The sequence below is a fragment of the Berghia stephanieae genome, chromosome 2 (genome assembly GCF_034508935.2).
Source record: "Berghia stephanieae isolate SIO BIC M18660-M18661 chromosome 2, UCSD_Bste_1.3, whole genome shotgun sequence".
Classification (NCBI taxonomy): Eukaryota; Metazoa; Mollusca; class Gastropoda; order Nudibranchia; family Aeolidiidae; genus Berghia; species Berghia stephanieae.
Window position 1 is genome coordinate 58,054,824 of NC_088361.1, and position 27,760 is coordinate 58,082,583.

At 35.3% G+C, this 27,760-nt stretch overlaps 1 protein-coding gene across 4 annotated transcripts; it reads right to left on the reverse strand.

The window, feature by feature from the left end:
- Positions 1-27,734, reverse strand: LOC144965220 (uncharacterized). 4 transcript variants are annotated; one of them, XM_078900321.1, is made up of 9 exons: positions 27,575-27,715; positions 26,197-27,013; positions 20,848-20,998; positions 17,634-17,757; positions 16,410-16,585; positions 15,819-15,906; positions 13,630-13,820; positions 10,771-10,915; positions 1-528 (listed from the first exon to the last, which is right to left on the reverse strand). In XM_078900321.1, the coding sequence occupies exons 2-9, from the start codon at positions 26,201-26,203 to the stop codon at positions 418-420; spliced, it is 993 nt and encodes a 330-aa protein (XP_078756447.1). In that variant the 5' UTR covers positions 26,204-27,013; positions 27,575-27,715; the 3' UTR covers positions 1-417. The 4 variants fall into 4 exon arrangements, with proteins under 4 accessions (XP_078756447.1, XP_078756449.1, XP_078756448.1 ...); XM_078900323.1 differs by lacking the exon at positions 26,197-27,013 and having other exon boundaries at positions 27,579-27,734; XM_078900322.1 differs by lacking the exon at positions 26,197-27,013 and having other exon boundaries at positions 27,575-27,726.
- Positions 27,735-27,760: the final 26 nt, after the last annotated feature.

The following is a 27,760-nucleotide window of genomic DNA, read 5'->3' on the forward strand; positions in this document are numbered from 1 at the left end:
TATATATATATATATAAACAATAGCCATGACCGTGACATTCCAACAACATTGGTCTTTATAAAGAATGGCCAAAAATAGAGGATGTAAGAGTAACTCTGGAATGTCGAAACAGTCCATTTAAAAACAAAGGTGAGATGGAGATCAATTGGGACACAGAGAGGTGAAGAGAGTGAAAGAGAGAAAGGAAGGAAGAAAGAAAGAAAGAAAGAAAGAAAGAAAGAGAGAGAGAGAGAGAGAGTATGATCATTCTTATGTCATCAGACTAATATATAAGGCTGTAGTTAAGTCGTGTAAGATAAATCAAATCATGTTGGAACATCTTATAGTAACAGCCTCATTACTATAATCCAGATTATAGGAATAAACGTTAAACCTATTGATGGTACATATAACTAGTAGAATAATAATGGTGATTTTTACAGATGTTTATATTTCTCGCAAAATTTTACAAGCTGTGCTTTAGTGTCAGGTTCCCTGGAATTGTGTCCTGATGTTGGGGCAATTACAAACTCTGCCTCTGGCCACCTCTGTGAAATAAATGCAAACATATGTAAAATGATATATTAATTTCTAAATGAAAATAAAAATAAGGGTGAATGTGACCCACATATATCAAATCAATGCCCAAAAAATAATTTTAAAATGGTGATGGCCCTTAGGATTCCAAAGGAGACTGGCAACACATGAAGGAAAAAAATGATGAGAAATAAACAAAAACATTTAAATGATGAAATGCATATGTATATAAATTATAAAATAAAAACAAACAAAAACATGAAATAATAGTGCTCAAATTTTTGATAAAAGGAGCTATTTATAAAATATTTCAAGTATAAGTATGATCAACTTCTACAATATTGTTTTGAGCATTCACTCTCATTAGGAAGTGAAAGTAGATTGTGGTGTTCGTACTACTTCGGATTTGTGGTTATGGTGGTTCATAATTACATAGAAGGTGTTTGTTTTTATGTCTACATGAAGATGTTAGTTCGTTTCTTCTGTTGAGTGTTGCAATCTTTGGTTTTGTGATGATGAAGAATTTTTCTTCCAAGCAGAGGTTGCAAATCTTAAAAGAGAGGCTGTGCTCTGGAGATGATTTTGCATGCAATACTGTGTTGTACATTTTTTTCTTTGAGGTTTATCGTTTGTGTATGTTTTTAAAGGAAGATTTATGCAGGTTATATCTGGTTTTGAATGAACACTCAGTGAGGCCAATGTATGTTTCTTGATAAATTATGTTTTGAGTCAGGCAGTTGCCGTTTAGTGGGCATGTTGTCTGGGTCCTGCTTTTGCATTTTTTCTCTAGGTTGACATTGGGTTGAGCTGGCTGTGATAGTTTTCGTTTGCTGTTGGATGAAATAATGTTTTGTATGTTTGGGATGAAGGTGTACCTATCCTATTTTGATGGTGTTTTTGTTTTGGTGGTTTTTTTTTGTGTTTTCATGATGGGGTGTAGGACGTGACCTGGAGGAAAGCATTTTTGTAGTAGATTAAAGAATTTGTAACCGATAGAGGTTGTCACGTTCTTGCTGTAGGGTGGGTTGACCCATGCTATGTTTCCTTTGACATCTTTTTGTGGAGCGGTTACGATCTCTCCTTCATATTTTAGTTTATAGTCATAGCCACTTTTTTATAGTGCATCTGTGTATGGTGGGATTGCTTCGTTGAATATGTAGTTGTTTGAAGAATTGTTAGATAATTGTTTGTTAATGCTCTCTGGGATGTTTTTTATTATAGATGGTGGGTGGTTGCTATGTCTATGGACGTACAATTTGACGTTGTTGGGTTTTGAAAATGGTTGGTAGATATATATATATAGTTGAGGGAAATAAATATACATTGACTGGTTTCACCAAAGACTTCTTCCCCCTCCAAGGCAAATGCCTTGACAAAGAAACCGTAACCCACACCAACACAGACAGACAGGAAAACTACATCAGTCTTGCAGAAGGCCACTTCAAAACACGGTGCAATCAACACACCTTAACCGTCAAACATAACCAAAAAAAGACCATAACTACTGTCACAGTAAAGATTGTTCACAATTATCTTATTAAATTTTATTTTATTAAGAACTGAATTCATCTCACTCCAGTTATATTTCGGTAGGCTTAGATAAACTTTACCTTCTAATATTAGATCGTCTTTCCTTTTATAGCCTTCCCTCGAATTAATTTCTAATTAGTGAATACTTTTCGTTCTACATTCTGTCACGTAGCCACTTATTATAAAAGCTGATAGGTCTAACACTCTACACTCACTTTCTCTCCACAATCTATGCCGACGGCCAGTCACTCTATTCCTATATATATACTGGAAGATTTTTATCTTTTGGGACTTTGTAGATATTATATCTACACCATTAAGACGCCGGAGCTTTTAACTTTGATTGTATAATCTTCAAGGATCAAACCCAAGCCCGCTGTACTACACTATAACCTCTTACCAATTGCCTGGAAGTGGAATTTTACGAGTCCAATCCTGTTATCAGAGGAATAGATCATCCAAGCCCATCAACTGCCTGGAAACGTAAACTTACGAACCTGACATATTATCATAAGTTACGTAAGATATTCATATCTCTATTTGTAACTGCCACGATCACTGTTTATCTCTTTTAATTAAATTTCATCATTATTTTTATTTCATTGTAAACAAATCGTTAATTGTTTTTCATTTATAGTAACTAGTAAATTCTGGGGCCTCATTCTACATATATCTTTATGCATAGTCGAGTAGCTCTTTACTCACTTGAGACCATGACATTTTGGAGGGGACACATATAAAGAATTGAATTTATTTAGTTACTTATATCTATTTCATCTAACCTTAAAGTTTAAATTGTAAAACTCTTAATTGCCCCACTTGATCATATTTTAATTGAACTCCCTATTTACAGGTTTATTTTTTTTTTCTTTTTCATTTCTTCATTTAAATGGAATAGCAATTTATCCATTCATTCTTTCATTCAAATTGAATAGCATTTTATTGATTCATTCCGTCATTCATTTATTCATTTATAAATTATTCATTCATTCATTGTTCATTCATTTATTCATTCATTCATTCATTCATCCATTCATTCGTTTATTCACTCATTTATCCAATCATTCATACATTTATTCCTCCCTTCATTCTTTCATTCATACATTATCCATTCATTCATTCATCTATTCACTCAGTTTTTCATTCATTCATTCATTCCTTGTCCACTTTGTTATTATATCACTCATTTCATTTTGTTGTTTTCCTCATTCATGAATTGTTTTCAATATGTTTACATTCCATAACGATTCATTCACCTATCATCCAATCACTCAGTGTTGTGAACACATTTTGGAACTATTGTAAATCTTACGATATTTTATTGTTTTGTATTTCAGACATCACTGTTAAACACTCTTCAATGCCTAATTACAATTGTTGAACAACCATTGAACAAGAGAGAGGTCCCAGCCACGAACTGAGTTGGTAAATATATCCTTCATTATTCTCTTTTACATGAGTTGGGCATCACATAGTAACTATAGACATCGTGATTTGTTTTGCATAGTGATTTGTTTTAAATGCATTTTTGGCATATTACTGTTACCGAAAACCACTTATATATTATGTTCTGAAAAGTGAGTCTTTAAAAACTAAATAATAATAAAAGGAGTCTACTAGCCGTCGTGTTATATTTAGTGATAGATAACTTGGGATTATTTTGGCATCCTATTATTGTTATCACACTCTAGTATATTAGCGTCATTGCGAATAATTGTACACAAACTAACGACGAGTCACACACATTGGTGATACATTTTTCGTAGTAACATAGTTTAGAGTACACGCGATTGACACATTGTTATTGACACAAGTCATAATAACTCCGCATTGTATTGACACATTGCTTTATAAGATATAACGATAAAAGGCATCAAATTCAACATACATAATAAGTTGAAATAAGAGAGAGAGATTTCTAAAAATAGAACAGTTCATTCCAGTAAGTGTAAATAAATAAAACAGTCAGTAACAGTATCCTGTCAATATAATATATATAAAACATCGTAACTAATTTATTGCAACATGGAAGCATATAAAAGATACTTAAGTCTCGCAAAGGACTTAGAAATACCCCAGGAAAGAATATTTTCATGGTGCGAAGAGAAAGTAAAAGAAGAAAAAGAACATGAAGAAAGAATTCGTAGAGAAGAAAATGAAGAAAGAATTCGTAAAGAAGAAAAAGAACACGAAGAAAGAATTCGTAGAGAAGAAAATGAAGAAAGAATTCGTAGAGAAGAAAAAGAACACGAAGAAAGAATTCGTAGAGAAGAAAAAGAACACGAAGAAAGAATTCGTAGAGAAGAAAAAGAACACGAAGAAAGAATACGTAGAGAAGAACGAGAAGAAAGAGTCCAAGAAAGGGAACTAAAAAGACAAATAGCTTTAGCAGAAGAAGAAACCAAAAGGACCCAAATGATGCTGGAAATTGAAAAAACAAAAACCGGTCATGAAAGAAAACATAATAATAGTGATGAATTTTTCGTGAAACTTCCACGCATGCCAACATACGATGAACGCTCAGACTGTCTAGAATCCTTCTTACACCGATTCGAAGTTCAGGCTAAAGGTTATCGTTGGCCAGAAAGCAAATGGGCCACAGCCTTGATTAACTGCTTATCTGGAGAACCGCTAAAAGTTTTCTATACCTTAACAACTGAAGATGCAGATGACTATGGAAAAATTAAAGACGCTCTACTAAAAAGATTTAGATTAACGGAAGATGGTTACCAGGAAAGGTTTCACACTGCAAAACCGGAAAGTGGAGAAGACTTTAATACATTCGTGAACCGAATTACTCAATTTCTAAATCGGTGGCTTGAGTTGGCAAACGTAAAACAAGACGACTTTGCAGGCCTTTACTATCTCACGCTGAAGAATCGAATCTATCAAGCTTGCAACCCAGATTTAGTCGCATTCTTTAAAGAGAGAAAGCCAGAAAACTTGGACAAATTAAAAATCTACGCAGAAAACTTTAACAGCGCACATCCATTGACACCCCTTAGCAGAACATTGAAGGAACCATACTACGCTGCCGCTGCTCAGAGTCCAGGTACACCTAAAGTTCAGTACTCAAATAGAACGAGCCGATCAATCACTCGGAACACGCAAGTGAAACAAGATGATCATAGTAACAAACCATGGAACAAACAGTTCAATAGAGACCATAGCCGACCCTATCAAAACAAAACAAGAAATAGCACTGACAATAATACTGAGTATAAGAAAACCAACAAACCTATAATTAAATGTCAATATTGTGGAATGAAAGGCCACACAGCAGACAAAGTTTACAAAATCGTGGGATATCCGAAAGAAACTGCAAATGCATCACTCCAAACCAGTGTAAATAATCAGACACGAATAATGTCAGGAGAAAATATAAATGTGTATTGCGTGAAAGGTATGTCACTTTTAACACAAACTCACAAATCAGGATCGCTATTTTTTGTGAAGGCAAAGCTAATGGAACTGATTGCAAAATATTGAGAGACACAGGATGCAGTACAGTAGGAATAAAAGCATCTTTGATCAATGACGAAGACAAAACTGGAAAAACGGTACAATGCATCACATTCAGTGGCACAGTCGAAACCTTTGAAACAGCTAACGTGTACATAGAAACCCCATACTATACAGGAATAGTGGAATGCTGTATACTTCCCAACCCCGTCGCTGATGTTATTGTTGGCAATATAAAAGGTCTTAAAGACAACCCAACAGATGTAAAAGAATGGTCATTAACCCAAGAAACAGCTTGTCTAGCAGAAACAAGAAAGATGACTAAGACAACAGAGAAGCCAATGACTATTTCTCTAGAACCACAACAATTTGACAGGAACACATTCATTGAAGAACAGAAAAAGGACCCGACTTTAACATCATATTTCAATATCGCAAACAAAGGGACGAAATCAAAAGTTGAATACATCATTGAAAAAGATATTCTGTTCAGGTTACATAGGAAAAGAAACAAAATAGCTAAACAACTGGTCACGCCGAGTATTTACAGAAACAAAATCCTTGGAATAGCGCACGATTCAATAACTTCTGGACATCTTGGGAGCTCTTCCACATTGAAGAGAATATCCGAGAATTTCACATGGCCTGGAATTACTAAAGACGTCCGAGAATATGTGAAATCGTGTGACACATGCCAAAGAAGAGTCGCAAAAGGCAGAATACCGAGATTGCCATTAGAGACAACCCCAGTTATTGAAAAAGTTTTTCAAAAAGTTGCAATTGACATTATAGGCCCTTTAACAAAATCAGATAGAAACCATACACACATACTAACACTAGTCGATTACGCAACCAGGTGGCCAGAAGCGATAGCATTGAAATCAACTACATCGGATCACATAGCTGAAGCATTGATGACAATTTTTACCAGAATAGGCATACCAAATGAGATACTGTCGGACAATGGACCCCAATTTACATCACATATGATGCATGAAACCATGAAACTCATGGGAATCCAACACTCATTCACAACTCCCTACCACCCCCAAGCAAATGGTCTTTGTGAAAGATTTAATGGCACTCTAAAGAATATGTTAAGAAAAGTGTCAGCAGAAAAACCAGATGATTGGGACAGATACTTACCAGCAATCCTATTTGCATATAGAGAAATACCCCAAGAATCTACAGGCTACTCCCCATTTGAGTTGATGTATGGACGATCACCTCGCGGCCCGATCAATATAGTAGCCGACATTTGTAAAGGGAATGAGGAGGACAATAACGAAATTATGTTTGCTTACGAATATGTAAGAAACCTGAAAGACAGAATAGAGGACACGTGTAAGCTAGCACAGGAATCCGTCACCAAAAAAGCAGAGAAATACAAGGAATACTCTGATCGCAAAAGCAAATCAAGAAAATTTGAGATTGGTGACAAAGTACTAATACTCTTACCCGATGACTCGAGTAAACTTTTAGCTACATGGAAAGGACCATTCAAAATAACAGCAGTAAAATCTAATGTTAATTACGAGATTAAAATTTACAACACAACAAAGACATTCCATGCAAATATGCTAAAAAAGTATTTTGATAGAGACACAGTGTCGCAACCTATGTTTACTAATATCGAAGCTTCAAATGCAGGATTAATCATACCGTTGGTCATGGGACACAGACACCCGAGACAGAAAAACAAACAAAAATCGCACAATTGCAACCACCTAAGACAAAAAAAGAAGTACGCAAAGTACTTGGGCTCCTAAATTTTTACAGGAAATACATTTACAACTTCGCGCACATCGCGACACCGCTAACAAATCTGACAAAGAATGGGTCACCGAACAAAATTGTTTGGACAGAAGTGTGTCAGAATAGCTTTAACCAATTAAAGGCATTACTCTGTTCAGAACCAATTCTTAAATTACCCGACATATCAAAAGAATTTGTTGTAAGAACTGACGCGTCTGATAAGGGCATCGCAGGTGTACTATTACAGGAGCATGAGGGAACTCTAATGCCTTGCTTATATGCAAGCAGAAAATTATTGGACAGAGAATCACGATACTCTGTAATAGAGCGTGAAGGACTAGCCATCGTCTTTGCTTTAAAGACATTCAGCAGATATCTACTGCTAAAAGAGTTTGTGGTCGAAACGGACCATAAACCACTCACGTACATAAGAAATAACAAAATGAATAATAGTAGAGTACTAAGGTGGAGTCTATTTTTGCAAAATTACACTTTCAGTATCTCTCACATACCAGGCTGTGAAAATATTCACGCCGACCTACTTTCTCGATTAGTATAAACACATGAGAAGGGTATAACTTAACCTCCCATGCATACTGTTAGTTACCTCGCAAACTATGCCAAATCAGAACGCACAATTTCGATAATTTTATTTGTAAACATGATGACCCAACTTAATGTAACATTGAGTATTGTTTGGATATATATACCATACCCATTCATGATTTGGGAAATCTTCTCTTTATCTATTATTGTTATGAATTTTCACTCATTTATGATTAATAATTGAAATGTCAATATTCCATTTACATTTTCATTCATTTCATTCAGAAAATTACCTTCATATCATCGACTTAAATCATGCTTCATTACCATCACTATTGTTTATCACAATGATTTGTAATCACATTGCCATCATGTCGTTCATCACAATGATTTGTAATCACAATCTTTCATTGTTATTGTCGCCCATTCATATACCTACGTTAATATAAACATTTCCATGTCTAGTTAATAAATAATTTAATTGTAGCACGAATCATAACAATGGATTAATGCTAGAGTATCATGATAGTAAATTTACTTCCGTTTGTAAAATCTATCTTTCCCATAATGGTTAAAGAGTATATTTTAAACGTGGGTGGGGGTGTCACAGTAAAGATTGTTCACAATTATCTTATTAAATTTTATTTTATTAAGAACTGAATTCATCTCACTCCAGTTATATTTCGGTAGGCTTAGATAAACTTTACCTTCTAATATTAGATCGTCTTTCCTTTTATAGCCTTCCCTCGAATTAATTTCTAATTAGTGAATACTTTTCGTTCTACATTCTGTCACGTAGCCACTTATTATAAAAGCTGATAGGTCTAACACTCTACACTCACTTTCTCTCCACAATCTATGCCGGACGGCCAGTCACTCTATTCCTATATATATACTGGAAGATTTTTATCTTTTGGGACTTTGTAGATATTATATCTACACCATTAAGACGCCGGAGCTTTTAACTTTGATTGTATAATCTTCAAGGATCAAACCCAAGCCCGCTGTACTACACTATAACCTCTTACCAATTGCCTGGAAGTGGAATTTTACGAGTCCAATCCTGTTATCAGAGGAATAGATCATCCAAGCCCATCAACTGCCTGGAAACGTAAACTTACGAACCTGACATATTATCATAAGTTACGTAAGATATTCATATCTCTATTTGTAACTGCCACGATCACTGTTTATCTCTTTTAATTAAATTTCATCATTATTTTTATTTCATTGTAAACAAATCGTTAATTGTTTTTCATTTATAGTAACTAGTAAATTCTGGGGCCTCATTCTACATATATCTTTATGCATAGTCGAGTAGCTCTTTACTCACTTGAGACCATGACAACTACATTGAGCAAACATATCTGGAAATTAAAGGACTCAAGCATCCGATACAATATCACATGGGACATCTTCTCAAACAAAAAAAAAGTTATTCAGTAAGCACAAAAGAATGCAACATATGTCTAGAGATATTTCACATAGTAAAAAAAAAAAAACCCCAACAGGCCACACTAAATAGAAAGAGGGAACTTTTCAACACATGTTTGCACAGACGAAAATTCTTACTGTCCATTACACAATACACAACCCAATGAAACATCCATAACCTCAGACGCGCCCCCCCCCCCCCCCCCCCCCCCATCAACACCACACCACTCACACATACACACACATTCACACATGCGCAGACAAACATACACACATACATGCGCAACAAACCTACATTGGGCAACAGCAATTTAGCACCAACTGAACACAACAGCATTCCTCCCGGACACTACAGAATACCTCCCTGAAGAATCCATCTCAAAATACCAACAGGTGGATGAAACAACGTTGTAGGAGGAAATAACCAAGCCAAATGAGGTGAGGATAATCATAATCATATCTAATTAATGATGGATGTCCTGTAGTTCAGACAGTGTTCTATAAATTGAATTAACTATTCAGAGCATATTAAGTAAATGAGTATCTCCAACTGATGACATGCATTATGCGTAGAAACAGCCGTCTTGACGATATGTGAGTTGTTTTGAAGTAGAATGCAACACAAAGCTTTAATCCTTTGAAACAATCATAATAAATCGTTACTCTGAAATCACAGCGATTGAGCTTCATTGCTGTGAAAGACCCGAATCTGCAGTGCAATCATAATCCCATGTCATCTAATTTGTTGGATTGAGATACTTATGTCTTTGTCATAGAACACCACCCCCCCCCCCCCCAAAAAAAAAAAAAAACAACAAAAAACTTAAACATTAATATAGTGTAATGTCCACTAAACCTACTTATAGTGCTATACAAGGGGTCACTAACTAACGGAAAGGAGAAATGACGGTTGTTAGGCAATATTACAATTTTTCCGCTGTTAATGGCCAGGTACTCATTTGACACCTGAGTACGGTGAAAATATGTTAGTAAAGAGCCTTTTCCAAAAACTATGCATTGCTCAGAGTGGGACTCGAACCATGGACCTTCTGGTTTGAATGCGAGTATCATAGCACAAGACCACATAGTCGCACAAGATATTACATAGTCAGTTCCTGCTTATAAAAAAGATAGAGAATTTCAAATCACAGTATATATATATATATATATATATATATATATATATATATATATATATATATTATATATATATATATATATATATATATATATATATATATATATATATATATATATATATATATATATATATATATTTACATTTAGTCTTAGAGAAGATAGATGCACTTTTTATTTGGTCTCCTGTGAAATTGCGTATTTTCCATTACAAAATTATTTAAACACCACAAGCTTTAATTCAGCATATTGTAAGTGGGAGCATAATCAACCACCTGAATCAGACAAAGATAGATGTGATTTGAGGGTGGGGCAGATATAAAATGAGTCAAATCCAGGTCAGTCAGACAGTCAGATTTTCTTAGGATTGAGCTAGTGTATGATAGTACCTTGTGTAGTTGCCAAGCAGTTTCCATGGGACACACAACATCATACCGACCTTGAACAATGGATGCTGGGATATGACGTATCTTATCCACATTATCCAAGAGTTGGGAAGTAGAAGAGAAAAATCCTCCATTTACAAAATAATGACTGGGGGAAAAAATATTCATATTAAATCATGCAGGCATATCTTAATGGATATTTTTTTTTAATCGATTTAATTAAATTAAAAGATACAAACACACTCAGACTTGGTCTTATTGCAGGCATCATTAGACAATCGATTCAATATCAGACCTGCCTAATATTACGAAAAATTCGTGTAGAATTACAAAATTTTGGCTCCATTTTCAGAACTTCACGAGCATCTCTATGTCCTTAAAACTTATTGAAAATGAAAGTAGATGCCAAACTACATAATTTTATGGATTTTGACGCGTTAATTATTCAATGTGAGAGAAAACTGTTGATTTATTATTTATCTACTACGAAGTAGGCAGGTCTGCAATACTATGTGATCTATCACTTCAAAACGCTATTATTGAGGCGATTAATTAAGATGAAAAAAAAATTTGAATTATAATTTTTAAAATATTAGACGTGCATAAGATTTGTTTTATTGAGGAGAAATAATATCATTTCTTAAAATATATTGTACAACCAGAATTTCACCTTTCTGATCATTTTAAATGTAAAGTCACTTTTTGGAACATTTTGTGCACATCTCAAAATACCAGTTTGAGGCAGAGGGTTACACTTGATAATAACGGTGTTCACAGAAATAAATAGTAAAATGTGTTCGAGAGCAAGAGTTACAGTAAAATCTTACGAGTCTGGAACATAAACTAATAAGGAGGTTTTTGAAGATAAGGAAGAGCTGGCAGGAAAACAGGAACCATTTCTTGCAATGGTTAAAAGATAGAAACTTGCATGGTTTGGACATCTGGTCAGACATACAGTCATGCAAGGCATGGTGATGGACAGTCAAAAAAGAAGAGGAAGGCAAAGGAAAACATGAAAACATGGCTGGATAACATCAAGGAACAAACAGAATTGATGCTGTATGAGCTGACAGAGAAAGCTAATGACCGAGATGTGTGGCACCGTGTTGTGGAGGCTGCATCCCGAAAGTCCCCCAACGACTATCTGGTTTTGGGAATGAGTGAGTGAGTGAAAATAAAATTATCCTTGGTCAAGGTAGAAGAGGATAGAGAGAGAGAGAGAGAGAGAGGTGGGGGGGGAAGAAAAAGAAAGAGAGAGAGAAAGAAAGAAAGAGAGAGAGAGAGAGAGAGAAAAGAGAAAGAAAGAGAGAGGAAATTGGGAACAAAAAAAAAAAAAAACTCAGTATGTGAAAATCAAATCATCCTTTGAACAGATGATTATAAAGGCTTTAGGTCCATGGAATATTTCAAGCAAAATCACACACAATTTTGTAAAATTTCAATATTCCTTTTAAATTATATTTATAATATATTCATATTATTAAATATATTACTAGCAAACCCGCTACATCTTCAATGTAAAAGTAATCATTGGCGTGTATGTTATCTCTGCAATCTATACACTGAATCTGTATAAACCCCTTAAAGAAACATACATGTAAATAAATATATAAATAGTTCACGCTTGATCAATCGGACCAACAGCCGAACCTCCCAAATGACCAGTCAAGCAACACACAAAACTATGTGTAAAATTTAACGTTTATTGTCTAAGAGAGAATCTAGTGAGAAATAATCACCCACCTGGCAGTATAAAAATGAAAAGAAGAACCCAGAAAAAAAAACAAAACATCAAAGAGCAAATTAACATCAACTTCATACATTTTTTCATTCATAAGCAACCAGCAATGTTTGTCCAAGCGAGCTTGGGGGAGAGTCATTAATCCTGCATTTTGATTGGTCAAACATGTACTGGCTAGCATTCTATAGTTTTTCCCACCTCACCCTCTCCCTCCTTTCTCCCTCTCCTTCTTTCTACTATAGGCATTCACATAATCTGTGTTGTTGTTGTGTGTGTGCGTGTGTGTTGTTGTTGTTGTTGTGTGTATGTGAGAGAGAGAGAGAGAGAGAGAGAGAGAGAGAGAGAGAGAGAGAGAGAGAGGGAGGAGAGAGGAGAGGGGGGGGGGGGGAGGGGGGAGGGAGGGAGGAAAGATGCAGAATGCTGCATATACATGAATTAAATGAAAGAGAATAGAATACTCACATCAACCCAATAGATGAAACTTCCCAATACACAAAACTATGTGTGGCCTTAAACGTTTATAGTTTGATTTATATATTTTAGTGAGAAATAATCCCCTCAACTTGTGGTCCAAAATCAAAAACAAAGTGTGAGTGAAGTTGGCTCTGTTCCTTCTATACAATATTTGAAAAAAGGAGATAGTGGACATAGTGAGCAGAGCTCTTGGTAAATTTGTAATCCGTGTTAAATTTCAATGTATCAATGTAATATAGTGTAATGTCCACTAAACCTACTTATAGTTCTAGTTCTAGTTATAGTTCTACACTATGTTCACTGTTGTGCTTTAACCTTTGAAGGATGTATGTATATGTGTATTTTGATCAGTGATGCTTGTTGAGAATCTGCATATTGGCGTCATACATCTTAGGGATCAAATAAAATTGATTAAAAATCTTTATATGACCATTGTAGAATCGATCTAAATTGCAAAAATCTCGACACCTTGCATCAGAAGGATAAAAATGTTAATGAACTGGCTAATTTTCATAGTAGATAGTAGTCTGATTTTCACTGTAGTCGACAAACACATGCGCACACAAACACACACTCATACACACACACACACAAACTTGCACTTTCTTCTGTTCATTAGGATAACAATAGTTACCTATATAACTCACCATTCAATCCGAGCAAATTGCAGGGCCCATTTTGTATCATTTTCCGCTTTATTAATCCTTTCGTCATTTGGAATCAACAGAGAGGTTGCCATTTCCCAAGTGCTCCATCTCTTTGCAGCCTCCACTCTCACGTTCTCATCCTCTGAGGTCAAACGACGGTAGTAAGCATCAATCATTGATTTTCTTTCAACCTGTAAGAGGGTGTATAATTTAAAATCAATAAGTTTTAATCAACAGGCATCATTAACCAATCAGACATCTTATACTTTGGCTGCCAGTTGCTGATGTTGCTAATTTACATTTCAAATTATAATTGATTAAAGATATCTTTAAATTACTAATACCTGCCCTTGAATAATGCAGATAAGCCAGCTTAAAATTTGTCTCAAATGAATTTCAGACACCACTTGGATGAGTTTCAATGCCGAAAGAGAAATTTCTCAAACAAGAAAAGGGTATTAGTATGGTATATAGCATTGTGTTTACATGTCGTATAGTTCTAAATAGATAACTAATTCGAACTATACAAGATCTGAATGCCAAATACATCCCAAAGTCCCTTTATTTCAAATGAAGTAAATTCTAAAAACTGAATGGTGGTAGTTCTGGTCGTGATGATGATACATGAGTGGTGGTTGTAGTAGTATTGGTAGTTATGATGTGGTGGTGATTGTAGTGATAGTGGTAGTGATGCTGATGTAGTGGTGGTGGTTGTCGTAGTAGTAGTGGTGATGATGTGGTAGTGATGGTTGTAGTAGTGGTGATAATGATTATTCAAAAGAACACGTTTTAAGAACAACTCATGTCATTCTTGCCAATTCTGTTTGCATTGCATACTTGCAATGTAGTGACAATACAACAAAATGCATTATATAGCAATGACTATGAAAAATGTTTTTTTCTCTTTTTGAGGAAAATTTTTGTCTAAAATCAAAGCCCTATCTCCACTGAGTAAAAATGTTTTTGAATTTTGAAAATCCATTCATAAATAAACAAGTTATGCAGTTTCAAAGGTGTCATTTATTTGGATGACCCGCAAAGAGGAAAAAAAATGCGAAAATATGGGACGCTTTTTCGGCATTTTTTTTCGACCTTTGGTTGTATCTTGCGTAATAAATAGATTAAAAGATTGAAACTTGAAGAGCAAATTAGGATGGTGTTTTGTAAAATACGGGAAAAGTACTCGTCATATTCATATGAAATTTTACAACCAAAAAGAAGAAATGTTCATGTATTACCTTGTCAGCGACAAAACCTCCACGCCCGGTAGTTTTAGAAATATTTTACTCCAAAGAATAAAAATCTATTTTTAACGGTCTTCTGGTAATCGCGCGAGTTTTGTCGCTTGACATAATCTAAAATGACCTTTTTTCTAACTGTGTGCCAACTTTCAGTCATATTCATCGATAAACAGCGTCGTAATCAATCTTTTTACATAGCATATACGAAACGGCTTCGTCCCATATTTTGACGCGAATTCGGGCACTTCGTGAACGAAAAAGAGGCCCAAAGATTTGTGCGGGATAGTCATTGCTACATTATAAAAACACGATTTATAGTAAAGTTACAATTAAAGGACTACAACATGCACATTCAACTTAAAAAAACAACAAAAAAAACCCAAAAAACTTGAGCTTTTATATAGCGCAATATCCACTAAACGTGCTCAAAGCACTTTACAAGGGGTCCCTGGCCAACAGCAACACATAACATGTAGGACGAGACATGACGCCTGACAGGGGATATTACAAATTTTTGGGACAGAGACAACGCTGTTAACGGCCAGGTACTCATTTTACACCTGAGTACGGTGAGAGAATGTGAGTAAAGAGCCTTCTCCAAGGACTCAACTATGCGACGAGCGAGGCTCGATTCCAGGACCTTCCGATCCGAAAGCGAGTGTCATACCACTGGACCACATAGCCGCACATACTACATACTATCATGGTTTGTTGTTGTTGTTGTTTCTGTTACAGAAATTAGATACACACTCACTCAGTAAAATGGATATTTAATGAATTGTCCTATTTTAGTTCATACAATGACTGTGTTATAATAAGTGTGAAAAGGCAAAAGTTGCATCCTCATGCCAATCTCTCTTTCCATTTTCAAAAATGACAAAATAAATATTATAACAGAAGAATGAACAATAATAGTAGGCCTAATATTAAATATAAAGCTCAAATTACCTCTGGAATAAAGTTGACATAAGGTTCCCAGTGGTCTGGATATATCATATTAGCTCCCTTACCCTCATAAAGCCATTCTATCTCCGACCTAAAAGGAAAATATGAAATAAAATACTTCAACGCCATTATTCATTATTCATTTGAGGCTCTGTTGTTCAATTGGTAGAGCCCCCAACTCGGACTTTGCTCTTACTCAATTCACGGCTCAACCTCAATTCATGTCTGAATTTTCTATGGCCTTCCTGTCAATCCAGTAGAGATTAGATGGCAGGGTCTAATATGCAGCATAATGGAAAGTACTTTGCCATAGACAAAAGCCCATTTAGATCGTAACAAGCAACTGTTACTATTTGCTGTTTCAGAAACCAGAATAAATGTGGGCCCATAGGCCTGATGGCTCTGTGACAACTAATTTATTCTCTCTCAACTTGAAGCATCATTGGCAGAGATTATGATGGATGCATCAGGATTTGTTGAAGTCAAGTGACAATAATTTTTTGTTTGGCTTCAGTTTCAAAAGTTCAATGGTGCTTACTTATACAAACTTGCATGTATTCTTTATTTTGATCCAACAATGAAATTTTTACTTGCCTTCGAAGAGTGAAAATTCCACGCAAAATCAAAGCCTTCACTCTGGTAGGATGAGCCTGTGCATATGTTAGTGCAAGAGTTGAACCCCAGCTTCCTCCAAATACAACCCACTTGTCAATACCAAGATGAATTCGGAGCTTCTCTATATCTTCCACAGAATCCCAGGTTGTGTTTTCCTTAATTTAACAAAGAGACATCGAAAAGGTTTCTAAAAATATCCTTCGATTTGAGACTCTAGTTTGGAAGCAATCTTCCATCTTTTTCAACTATTATAAACACCACCCTCAAGCACATCAAAATCTTATATACAGAAAATTTGTTTCCTTTCCTTTTCTACCTTCCCTAAGCAGTAAAAAACCTACATGTACCGATATGTTTGGGACTTCAATAAAACTAATGGCATTGGCATAACAAATTTGACACAGTTTTCAAGGGATACAGATGTTTGTCTATAAAACCTAGTGAGTAGATTTCTAAGGCATTTAAAAGAGTAACAATAATTAGATGAAAAGTCTCCAAATATCAATGAACAAGAGGGTGAATATTTACACATAAATCCCTGATCGAACGATGACTTAATTTCACAACATAAAGACCCACAGACGTGATATTTATAAAAGATAAACAAAAGTGTAAGAAAGCAGGAGAGAAAAGTATATCATGCATTATAAATATTATCATTCTACTCTGCTGTAGCTTTGTAGAGGCTGATAAGACAGGAAAAAAGTGACCAGGGTTTACCACCTTGACATTTGACTGATTCACTGAGTAGCTATCCTTTGCAACATTCCATGGTAAACAAATTTCATTGTTTATCTTAAATTAGAGAAAACGAGTAAGATAGATATATATATATTGTGTGTGTGTGTGTGTGTGTGTGTGTGTGTGTGTGAGAGAGAGAGAGAGAGAGAGAGAGAGAGAGAGAGAGAGAGAGAGAGAGAGAGAGAGAGAGAGAGAGAGAGAGAGAGAGAGAGAGAGAGAGAGAGAGAGAGAGAGCAAGACAGAGGGGTAGCAGAGGGAGAAAGAAAAAGTAGAACACATAACTCATAAGGTGTCTGAATCTTTTTTGTTTTTATTATCAGATATTCCACAATTTCTGTGAATGTGAACAGAATTGAGAAAATCCTATCCTAAAATTATACTTGTTTTTTAGCTACATTTTTGGTATGTCTGATCTTATATTATGTTATGTTTCATATTACAACTACATGAATGAGAACCTACCTGCAACTCAGCCGATGGAGTGGACTCTCCACTTCCTCTCTGATGGAATAACACAGCTCGATAGCAGTCTGGATCAAAAAATCTTCGGTCATTCGCATTAGTACCACCCCCTGGTCCTCCATGTCTGTTGGCAGTAAAATAACAAAAAAAATTTTTACACAGGTACACTAAAACAGTACACTCTACTCCCTCATTGCAATACCAACTCAACTTTATTAACTTTAAAAGATTTTAATGTTTGTTTACCAGGTGGTCACAAAAAATAGGAGACATTTTTCAAATGATTGTATCTTCTAAACCGTTCAACCACTATTCATAAAATTGTACACACATACATCTGTTTTCAAGCAATATTTAAGAAATCATTACATTTAACTGAAAAAGAGAGCAAAGTTCTAGTAAAACATTAACAAAATTTCAAATATTAAAATACAAAATGATTTGTGTAAATCCCACATACATAATTTCGTGTTCTAAATGGTCAGTCAATTTACTGTTTTACTGGATGACCTTGCTCAATCTTTTCTTCCTAATAGAAATCAATTTTTTAATCTCATTATCTGTGATCTTCTCTCAACATTCTTGAATTCTTTCCTTTAGGATCTTCTCAGTAAAAGGCGCTGTCTTGCCATTTTTGTGACCAGCCGATATAATACATGATGGTTTTTCAATGTTTTACAGTGCAGTGGACAGAGAGGAAATCCTCATTTATCATATCATGGATTAAAGGATAATAGGAGTAAATTATATAAGTGCCTTTGATAAGAATAATTAAAAACAGTCACCATTCAATACATACATTCCATAGTTAAATGAATTGTACAATATTCATTACACCCTCAGTAAAAAAACAAATCTTAAATTCTTTAACATTGGATCTATGAGTTTTAAAACGATTAAGAGAACATGCATTACTTGCTTCAAAAGTTATACCATTCAAGGTCTGAACAAATGTGTATGAAAGGTGCCAGACAAAGCAAGAAAGAAAAATACAAATACAAGAAAAAAACCATCCCAAAAAATCAGTCTACCTCGATTGGGGATCGAACCTCAGACCTTGTGATTACCATCAGACATGCTACCATTACACCACAGAGGCTCCTGATAGTTGGGACAATTTTAATACCTACATTCTTCAGAAGGGTACGTGTTTTACTCTGTGAACCCTCGCTTGCATCAAACAACACATACATTGAACATTTGAAGTTTTAAAAATGCTGCTGTCTTGTTACTTACTTAACCGAACCAACAGCCAGCTGAGCTCTAGCCCTTCGGTCTTGTGCCATGACATAGAAGTTAGATGTGTTTTGTAGTTGTTCCAGGTAACTATACAGTGTGTTACTGATGCATGGACTTGGTGGGAGGAATGTACATCTCAGGTCTTCAAGAGGTTGACATTCCAGCAAGTGGTCCTTCAAAGCCATTAGGCCCATGACAGGGGCGTGGCTCTATTGGTTCAAATGGTGCCTGGCACCACATCCATGTTTTAAAAATGGATAACAGCATTTTTAAAAATATATAAAACTGAGAAATGGTATATATCGCCTTTTATCAACAGTGCGAAACAGACTCCCTTTCTGTCACAACGCCTTCTACCCACGCTTTTCTCCCGATTCACACAGTCCGTTGATGACTGTCGCCAGCGACTGTGTACTATGGCTGAGCGAGTGACTGGATTTCCCCACTCAAACGATTCCAAGGAGCGGATCTTTGCTGGCACCATTTAAGGCTATTACTATAATGTACTATAATGTTGCCACATTGAATACCTGGCTCGAATTTTTACCATCTTCACATACGAGAAAAAACCCGCCTCAGGTGCCGAGAAATTTTTGCTCCAACTCTGTTGGACTGGGGAAAAATAGCTAATGTTGGTCATTTACGTCCTAGTCATAGTATGGTAACTTCGACCATCTTTATTATTATCGAAATCACGATTATTAACAAGTTCATTTGTTTCTCTCTCTGTGTCGTGATTATTGTATATATTAATTTATTATTATTATTATTATTATTATTATTATTATTATTATTATTATTATTATTATCATTATTATCATTCTAATCATTATTATCATCATCATCATCATCATCATCATCATTATTATTATTATTATTATTGCTGCAAAAATTGATATGAAGGAATGTGAACGAGTTAAGTCAAACATTTCTTGATAGTGATGCTATATGCTAAATGCATGATCTTCGGGTGAATATGCGTGTTTGACTTTGTATGTGTGTGTGTGTGCGCCTTCATCTCACATACACACACACACACACACACACACACAGATAGGTAGATAGATAGATAGATAGAGAGAGAGAGAGAGAGAGAGAGAGAGAGAGAGAGAGAGAGAGAGAGAGAGAGAGAGAGAGAGAGAGAGAGAGATCTTGTATGGTGTCATGTTTGATTTCCGAAGTGGAATGGGGCTGTTTCATGACGTAACTACAGTACTCTTTTAATAGGCCATGGGCTGTTTACATTCTTACACTTTGTAAGTTTTGAAATTACCCTTTGTTCGATTGACATTCAATGTCTGCATGTGTCCCTTTAGCCATTTCCCTCAGTGTCCAAACTCCAATCAATATATTCGTTCGTGATTTATATAAACAAACTATTGAAAAGATTTGCAGGAATAGAAACATCACCATGCAAATTTACTTTACAAGTATGTAAGTTTTTTTTTCTTTCTTTTATATTTACACATGTAGCATGTGTAAGCCATTTTCGTCTGGCACCACTTTATACTGTAAGCATGCCACGCCGCTGCCCATGAAGCCGGAGTTTATCTGTTTCAATAGCGTGAAACGGACAATACCACTTAATTGCTATCCTTTGGATAGGATGCCAGTCTATTGCAAAGTACTTTTCACCAGATCTAACAGACCCAGCTACCCATTCACTGCTGGGTAGACAGGGGGGATCAGAAAAAAATCTTGACCGCATCTGGGATCGACCTTGGTCCTTTTGCGTGTAAAGCGGGTGCTCTACAAGAAAGTGGTGTGTTACTGTTTCATTGGGGTGTTGACATAAGGGGCAGGAAGAGGACGTGTCTTTTGTAATTTTGCTTAAATGACTGTTGAGCAGTATGTGTATGGTTCAGCATGTATTGTTAATTTTAGTTATGAACGCATTGAATTTAAAAGACTTCTACAGTTTATGTTTTACTCTAGCTATTGCATTTGCTTATTACAATAACAAGTCTTAACTCACAAGAATAAAACTGGATTTCCTTCCTTGTTTCCACACTGCTCATAATACAGAGTGTGGATTTTTGACACCTGCAAAGTCCCAATGGCATATGGTTCAATCTCAGGATACAATTCAGTACGTGTGTTATCTTCTGCCATTTTAAAATCAGATTCTGAAGAAGAGAATTTCATGATAAAGTTTGATGCTAATTAGCTATAATAAAAATAAGTTTGCTTTAAAATGTTTTTACAATTCATTGTAGTTAAATATTTTGAACAAAATAATTAATCTTTAAATTTCGCTTATATTGATAAAATTTGTAGATCTCCATGATGACTGACTGAAAGAGGTACCTACAAGACAATCACTCTAGTCTTCATATTAACTAACAGGCTCAGTCAAACTGAGTAATTGCTCTGTCGTTTTTTTTGTTTTGTTTAAGAGCACAGTATAATGTGCCCTTCTGTTAACATTGCACATTCTGTGTTGTTTTTTTTTTCTTTTTAATAAAGGCAGTGCTGTCGATGTGCATTTATAAAAAAAAATTCTGGGTTGGTCAAATCCTTAGCAAGTCAACAAATAATATAAACAAACAGGCTTTGACTTAAACCCACAAGGAAAGAGAAGAAGGGGATGGCCAAGAAACAAATCGGGGCGTTCAACTTTGGAGGCTTCATGGAAGATGGGACAACCTGGAGCCAACTAGAGAGGATGCCCCAAGGTAGAAGTTGAACAGAGAAAAGCTGTTGATGTCATTTGCTCCAAGAGGAGCCCATGGGCTAAGCGTTCCTTATAGTGAAAGTCCTAAGAGCACTTTTCATAGTTCTCAACATCAAACAATAACTAAAAATCTTCAGGCAGAATATTCTATAAATGGAATACGTTTAGAAGGAATAAGAAAAAATGACAATAAAAATTTGAGGAATATTGGAAAAAACACATAACAAGCTTGGTTTCTGATATTGCTTTATTAAGATTTTTAAAAGGCATGTTATCCTATTGGCAAAGTGGATATTTAAATTCTATGGTACTTAATTTTGTGTTGCACATTCCTTGATATCAGCATTCTTTTTTTTATTTACCCCCTCCCCCCACCTTGAGCATTTATATAGCGCAATATCCACTAAAGAGAAAAACCAAACTGAAACTGTACCGTGCTCTTGTAAAACCGGTACTTCTGTATAACTGCGGCACTTGGGCGTTGACAAAATCCAAAGAAGAACATCTGGATGCCTTCCATCGCACACAGCTAAGAAGGGTACTGGACATCAAATACCCAAAAAAGATCTCAAATGAATCACTCTATAAGATCACAAAAGAAAGACCAATCTCCCTTGACATTTTACAAAAACGATGGCAACTTTTCGGTCACATACTACGCAGGGACAAAAACATACCAGCTAACCAAGCCATGTCGGGATACTTCCAAAAACACGGGAACCTTTTCAGAGGAAGACCGATCACAACACTCCCTGTGATCCTAAACAAAAACCTCACAACACTTGGACAAAGCATTAGTCTCATAACGGCAGGGGACCTTGAAAATCTGAGAACCCTAGCAAGGACCGGCAATATTGGAGACACCTCACACAGGAAATACTGGAAACAGCCAAGGCAACCCGATCTTTCGGTCGAGACAGACGCGAAAGGCATCTAAGTCAAGTCAAGTAAGTCAATATCCACTAAACCTGCTTAAAGCACTTTTCAAGGGGGCCCCACTTGACATATAAGAAAAGACATGATACCTGTAAGACCATATTACATTTTTTTTCCTATGAAAATACCCTATTAACAGCCAAGCACTCAATTACATCCGAGTACAGTGAGACATTGCGAGTAAATAGCCTTTTCCAAGGAACTCAACTATGCACCGCTCAGAGTAAATGCTATAATGGCAATAATAATAATAATAATAATAATAATAATAATAATAATAATAATAATAATAATAATAATAATAATAATAATAATAACAATAATAATAATAATAATAATAATAATAATAATGATAATAATAATAATAATAATAATAATAATAATAATAATAATAATAATAATAATAATAACAACAATAACAATACTAACAACAACAACAAATAATATTACAATCACATAATAGCAAGGTACTACACAATAAAGAACATAAGCTTTATTAATGTCAAAAAAATAAAAGAAAAGAAAAAAATGTCCATGCTGCATCAATGTTTGGAACTCTGGCACCATCATATTCATAAAATAGTCAAACATATTAGCAATGTAGTCTTCATTTTTTAAAATCCAAATTAGAACATGTAATATGCTTTGAATTTTATAGGCTCTTTTCCTAATTCTGATTAGAGGCTTTCTGGAAGCCATCACCAGGACTCTTGTTGCGACTGGACAAATTAAAAATGACCCCATCAGCTAACTCACGGGTCAACAGTAAAGCTTGACAGACTCTCATCTCAGGTGTTTGAGATAATGGAAGTTATCAAATATTATCATGAACTCACTGTGTCACGGAACAAACATAAGGAGTACAATACAATGTGATTAAAATAATTATATATATATATATATATATATATATATATATATATATATATATATATATATATATATATATATATATTTGTTTGTTGGTAGAGCACTTACTTCACACATTTTTCGACTTCAAACTTTTCATTTGGGCATGGAGAGATATTTTCTGCATTTAATATCTTATATGTATATTTTGCTCACTTATTGTAGAATTCTTTCCCAATGTTAAGAGTGGAAATGGTTTATATATGAGAGATCCCACTAATTGGCATCGATTCAATGCAGGTACTTCCACCTCATAGTCAATACTCATTAACCGGAAGGTTGACACACAACTCTCGTGCTAAAAAAGATAGCGTCCATTTTCGATGGGATTTGACAAAACAAATTTGATTTTTCGATAAAATCATCACGGTGTCTATTCAATCTCATAATACACACAAACCATCTTCATGTAAATACCATGCAAAATCCGGTGGTTTCAGAGCCTTAGTGATACAAAAAACTGAATTTACCAAATATAAATACAGTCCACTCCGCATAATCACAACTCGGTTAATTGCAACTTTCAGTTCATCGCAACATTTCCCAAGAAACAGAATTAATTCTATATGAAAGTCACTGGTTAATTGCAACACACTTCGGTTAATCGCAACAAATTTTCGACCTCAAAAGGAGGCAATTTCAAGGAATCAAACAAAATCTCATGATTAGATTTCATCATGGGTGAAATCATGACATGTTGAAGATCCGAGAGCGGGTAGGGTTTAATGCTACAGTAGTACGTCACCACTCTATTAGAGACAAAAGGGGGCAGGGCTTTGCAGTACGGGATTGTGTGTCACCTGTGACCATTAGATATAAGGCGAGGGGGCTGGGCATGGTTTAGGCAATAGGTAGACAATGACAGTTGTAAGGAGAGACTGAGTGATGATATCCTTTGTTTTGGGATTATTGATAACTGTGCATTGTAACCAATAGGTGAGAGCTTATTGTCTCTCATCACAGCTAATCTCTTTGACTCTTACAAATGTTGAGAACAAAAAGTGAAAGTGAATCTAATCTGAATAAGACGTCGGCTTGCCTCAAAGCTGCTTTTGCTTGTCAAAATCTTTACAGGGCTGCCATATACTTTTTATTCCAATCAAACTGCTCAGTCTGTGGTGGACTCAGAACAATGTTTACAACAATGGGTTGGAGTTTACCATATTTGTGTAAAATGTTGCATTAGTGAAACATGAACTCAACTTCGGTTAATCACAACATTTTCGCTAATCCCAAGGTGTTGCGATTATCCGGAGTGGACTGTATATGATATGGTAGGTAGGTACTATATCTCCATCAGACAGACAAACATGCCTCTGGATAAATGAAAATGCATGAAAAAGAAATATGAAGAGAAATCGAGACTTATTGTCTTTCCAATGTGATCTTATCAACAATCAGGTAACCAAGGAATTTTTATTGTGTCAAAGGACCAATTGTACAAGACCATCTACAGTTTAAGCCAGAAAGCAACAATTTTACAACCAGCTCTATTGACTGTCTCTCTTTTTATCTCCCAATGAGAATCCAACTGGAATAATATATCTCTATCCACAATTGAAAGTTTACCGTATTCTTGTCTAGCAGACTCCAGATGATCATACATACCCGTAACTGAACGAGCCAGTACAATGCATTAGCAAATAACGCATATGTACTAATTGTGTCACACAACCCTTTTGTCAATTCACAAACCAAAGACAGGACGATTTTAGATCAAATGCAGATGCCGATTAGAGTCAAACAACATTGAATGAGTGACGATGATCATTATAATACTCAATTGAAATTGGACATGCCAAAAGTGTGATTGGGATTCCTCTTGGCTCGTTGGTAAAGCAGTCATTTCACACATGAAGGAAATGGAATTGATCCTGAATAAAGAGGAAATTTTTTTTCTGTCCACCCAGGAGTGATTGGGTAGCTAGATCTATTAGACTAGTGTCATTCCCAAAGGGCAGCAAGCATTGCTATTGTCTGTCTTACATTTATAGAAGCAGATGTTCTCAGTACCTGTGGTGAGGCTTCCCAGGTGGTACTTGCGAGTTTTCTCACCAGGCTGTTTCTTTTCGCGATTTTATTTGCAGTTTCCTCAATGTGTTTGCGATAATTTAATTGTCTGTCCAATGTCTTCAATTCTTTTGTCGCCTCTCGATTATTCAAGTGGAAGTTTGTGGATACTGATTTGGTGGTATTCATTTTTAGGCAGATACTGATAAGTACCATCTATCGGTTTATTTAAATCTTACGTATTAAGAGGGGAATTAAATGGGGTGGGTAGTGTTTTTATGCACCTCCGTTGACGGTGTATCTTAACAGATCATTTTTATGCACCTCTGTCACGCATGCGCATTCCACCCAATTTCATCAGCGATATTGTGTTTCTTTATTTGGACATGGCAAAAGTTATATTGTGACATCTGTAGGATGTCTTTGTTAATAAATTTATACAAAAATAATAATAAACTAAAAAATCGAAATATAGAACCAGAAAATAGAAGTTGCATTGAAGGTAAAATAATGTTTTAGAAAGACCTTATTAAATGTGATGAACAGTTAGGTGGTTCCGTAGCGCAGTGGACAAGCTGTCAGACTTTAACCTTTAAAGTACTGAGTTCGATTCCCATTGTAAACATTTTTTTTTTAAGTTTACATTATTGAGAAAGACATCATTTTAGTTTTTGTTTTTGTCTTCTTTTTTGTTTTTCAAAAACTTTTTATCATGTTTAAAAAAAACTTCGATTTTAATTTTCTAAATTCTTTATTTATTTGAGATCAGTATTTGTGTGCCATGTCTCTTTTTACCTTTCATTTTTTAAATTATTGAGTATGAGTATGAGTATGAGTTCATCGTAGAGGGCCGGTGGCCCGTTGATGGTCTTTGGATCGGTCTCCACCAACTTGTGGAGGTCGAAAGGCTGGCTTCAATGGGAAATCGATGCTGTATTTTAGATCCTGCAGGAAACTGTCAATTTGGCTTTTAAAGCTGTTTATGCTTGGCGCTGTAACTATTTTTTCAGGCAGGTTATTCCATGTCTCAACAATTCGATGACTAAAGAAATTTTTTCGAATGTTTAAACGGCAATTTTGTTTGGCAAATTTATAACAGTGGCCTCTTGTTCTTTTGTCCTTGTTAAATGTGAGGTAATCTTCTACGTTTACTTTGTAGAGACTGTTGGTCAATTTATAAGTTTCAATTAGATCTCCTCTGAGTCTTCTGTACATGAGGCTAGGGAGGTCTAATGCTCTGAGTCTATCATCGTAGCTGAGGTTTGAAATTTCGGGAACAAGTTTGGTGGCTCGACGTTGGACATTTTCAATTAGTAAAGCATCTAATTTATTGATGGGGGACCATACACAGTTTCCATATTCCAAGTGTGATCGTATTAGACTTTAAAAAAGAGTGGTTAATATGGGTTTGTCTATATAGTCGAAAGATCTTCTGACAATCCCAGGATGCTATTTGCTTTGTTAACAGTCTTTTCACAGTGCTGGCTAAAATTCAATTTGGAGTCCACATATACACCAAGGTCTTTTTCACATAAAGTACTTTCCAATTTGATTTTTGTTTGTTTGTTGCTTTAGGTCTCTTCCAACACAATTGAGGTTATATGAGAGACCGCTGAAACAAAAAAACAAGCAATCTAACACTAACAAAAATAGTACAAATGTAAATCAAAATCATAACCTAAAGATATCATGAGCTAAATTATAAATAACCAAGAACAAACAGGCAGAAGATTTACAGAAAAAAAAATATCCCCTGTCAAAAATACAATCACAAACCAAAGAAGCAGGATAGGCTAGTAAAGAGAAGAAGAAACGACATCACTATCGGATCGTACACCCATGCGAACATCATCCAATTTGATTTCAGCTCCCTTACTATTCTTCATATTGTGATGATTCTTTACTTTCTTATCATATATAAACTTACATCGGTAATCACTAAGCAGCGTGCTAAACTACAACAATCTAAAACTATTTAAACCTCATGGACGTAAGCAGTAAAAATTTTCATTAATTAACCATCACCGCCAATAGAGGTGCATTAAAAACGGTGCGTTTTTTTTTTTTTGTGCACCTCCAACGGAGGTGCATTAGTGCATAAAAAGGCCACCTTTTAAAATAGTATTTTAAAGCAAATATCATGCACATATAGACATTATCTATCAGTACTCACTCACTCTCTAAGAATCCTCTCTTGCCTCACACAAACAAGAAATTAAACCTGCTTCTCACTCAGAAAACTGAAGAGATTAAAATTAAAGGTTGGTTGGATACTTATGAATAGATAAGAGAAATGGGGGTGTGGCTACTTTCATTTTGAAATCGAAACAACAATTTTCTCAAAAAATCAATTTTGGTC

What these genes read in the sequence shown, in the direction of transcription:
- LOC144965220 (XM_078900321.1), bottom strand. An exon ending in GGAAATCCAGTTTTATTCTT is followed by an intron (nt 17,758 to 20,847) that starts GTGAGTTAAGAC and finishes TACTGCCAACAG; the next exon opens with ACATGGAGGACCAGGGGGTG. An exon ending in CTCCATCGGCTGAGTTGCAG is followed by an intron (nt 16,586 to 17,633) that starts GTAGGTTCTCAT and finishes TGTTAAATTAAG; the next exon opens with GAAAACACAACCTGGGATTC.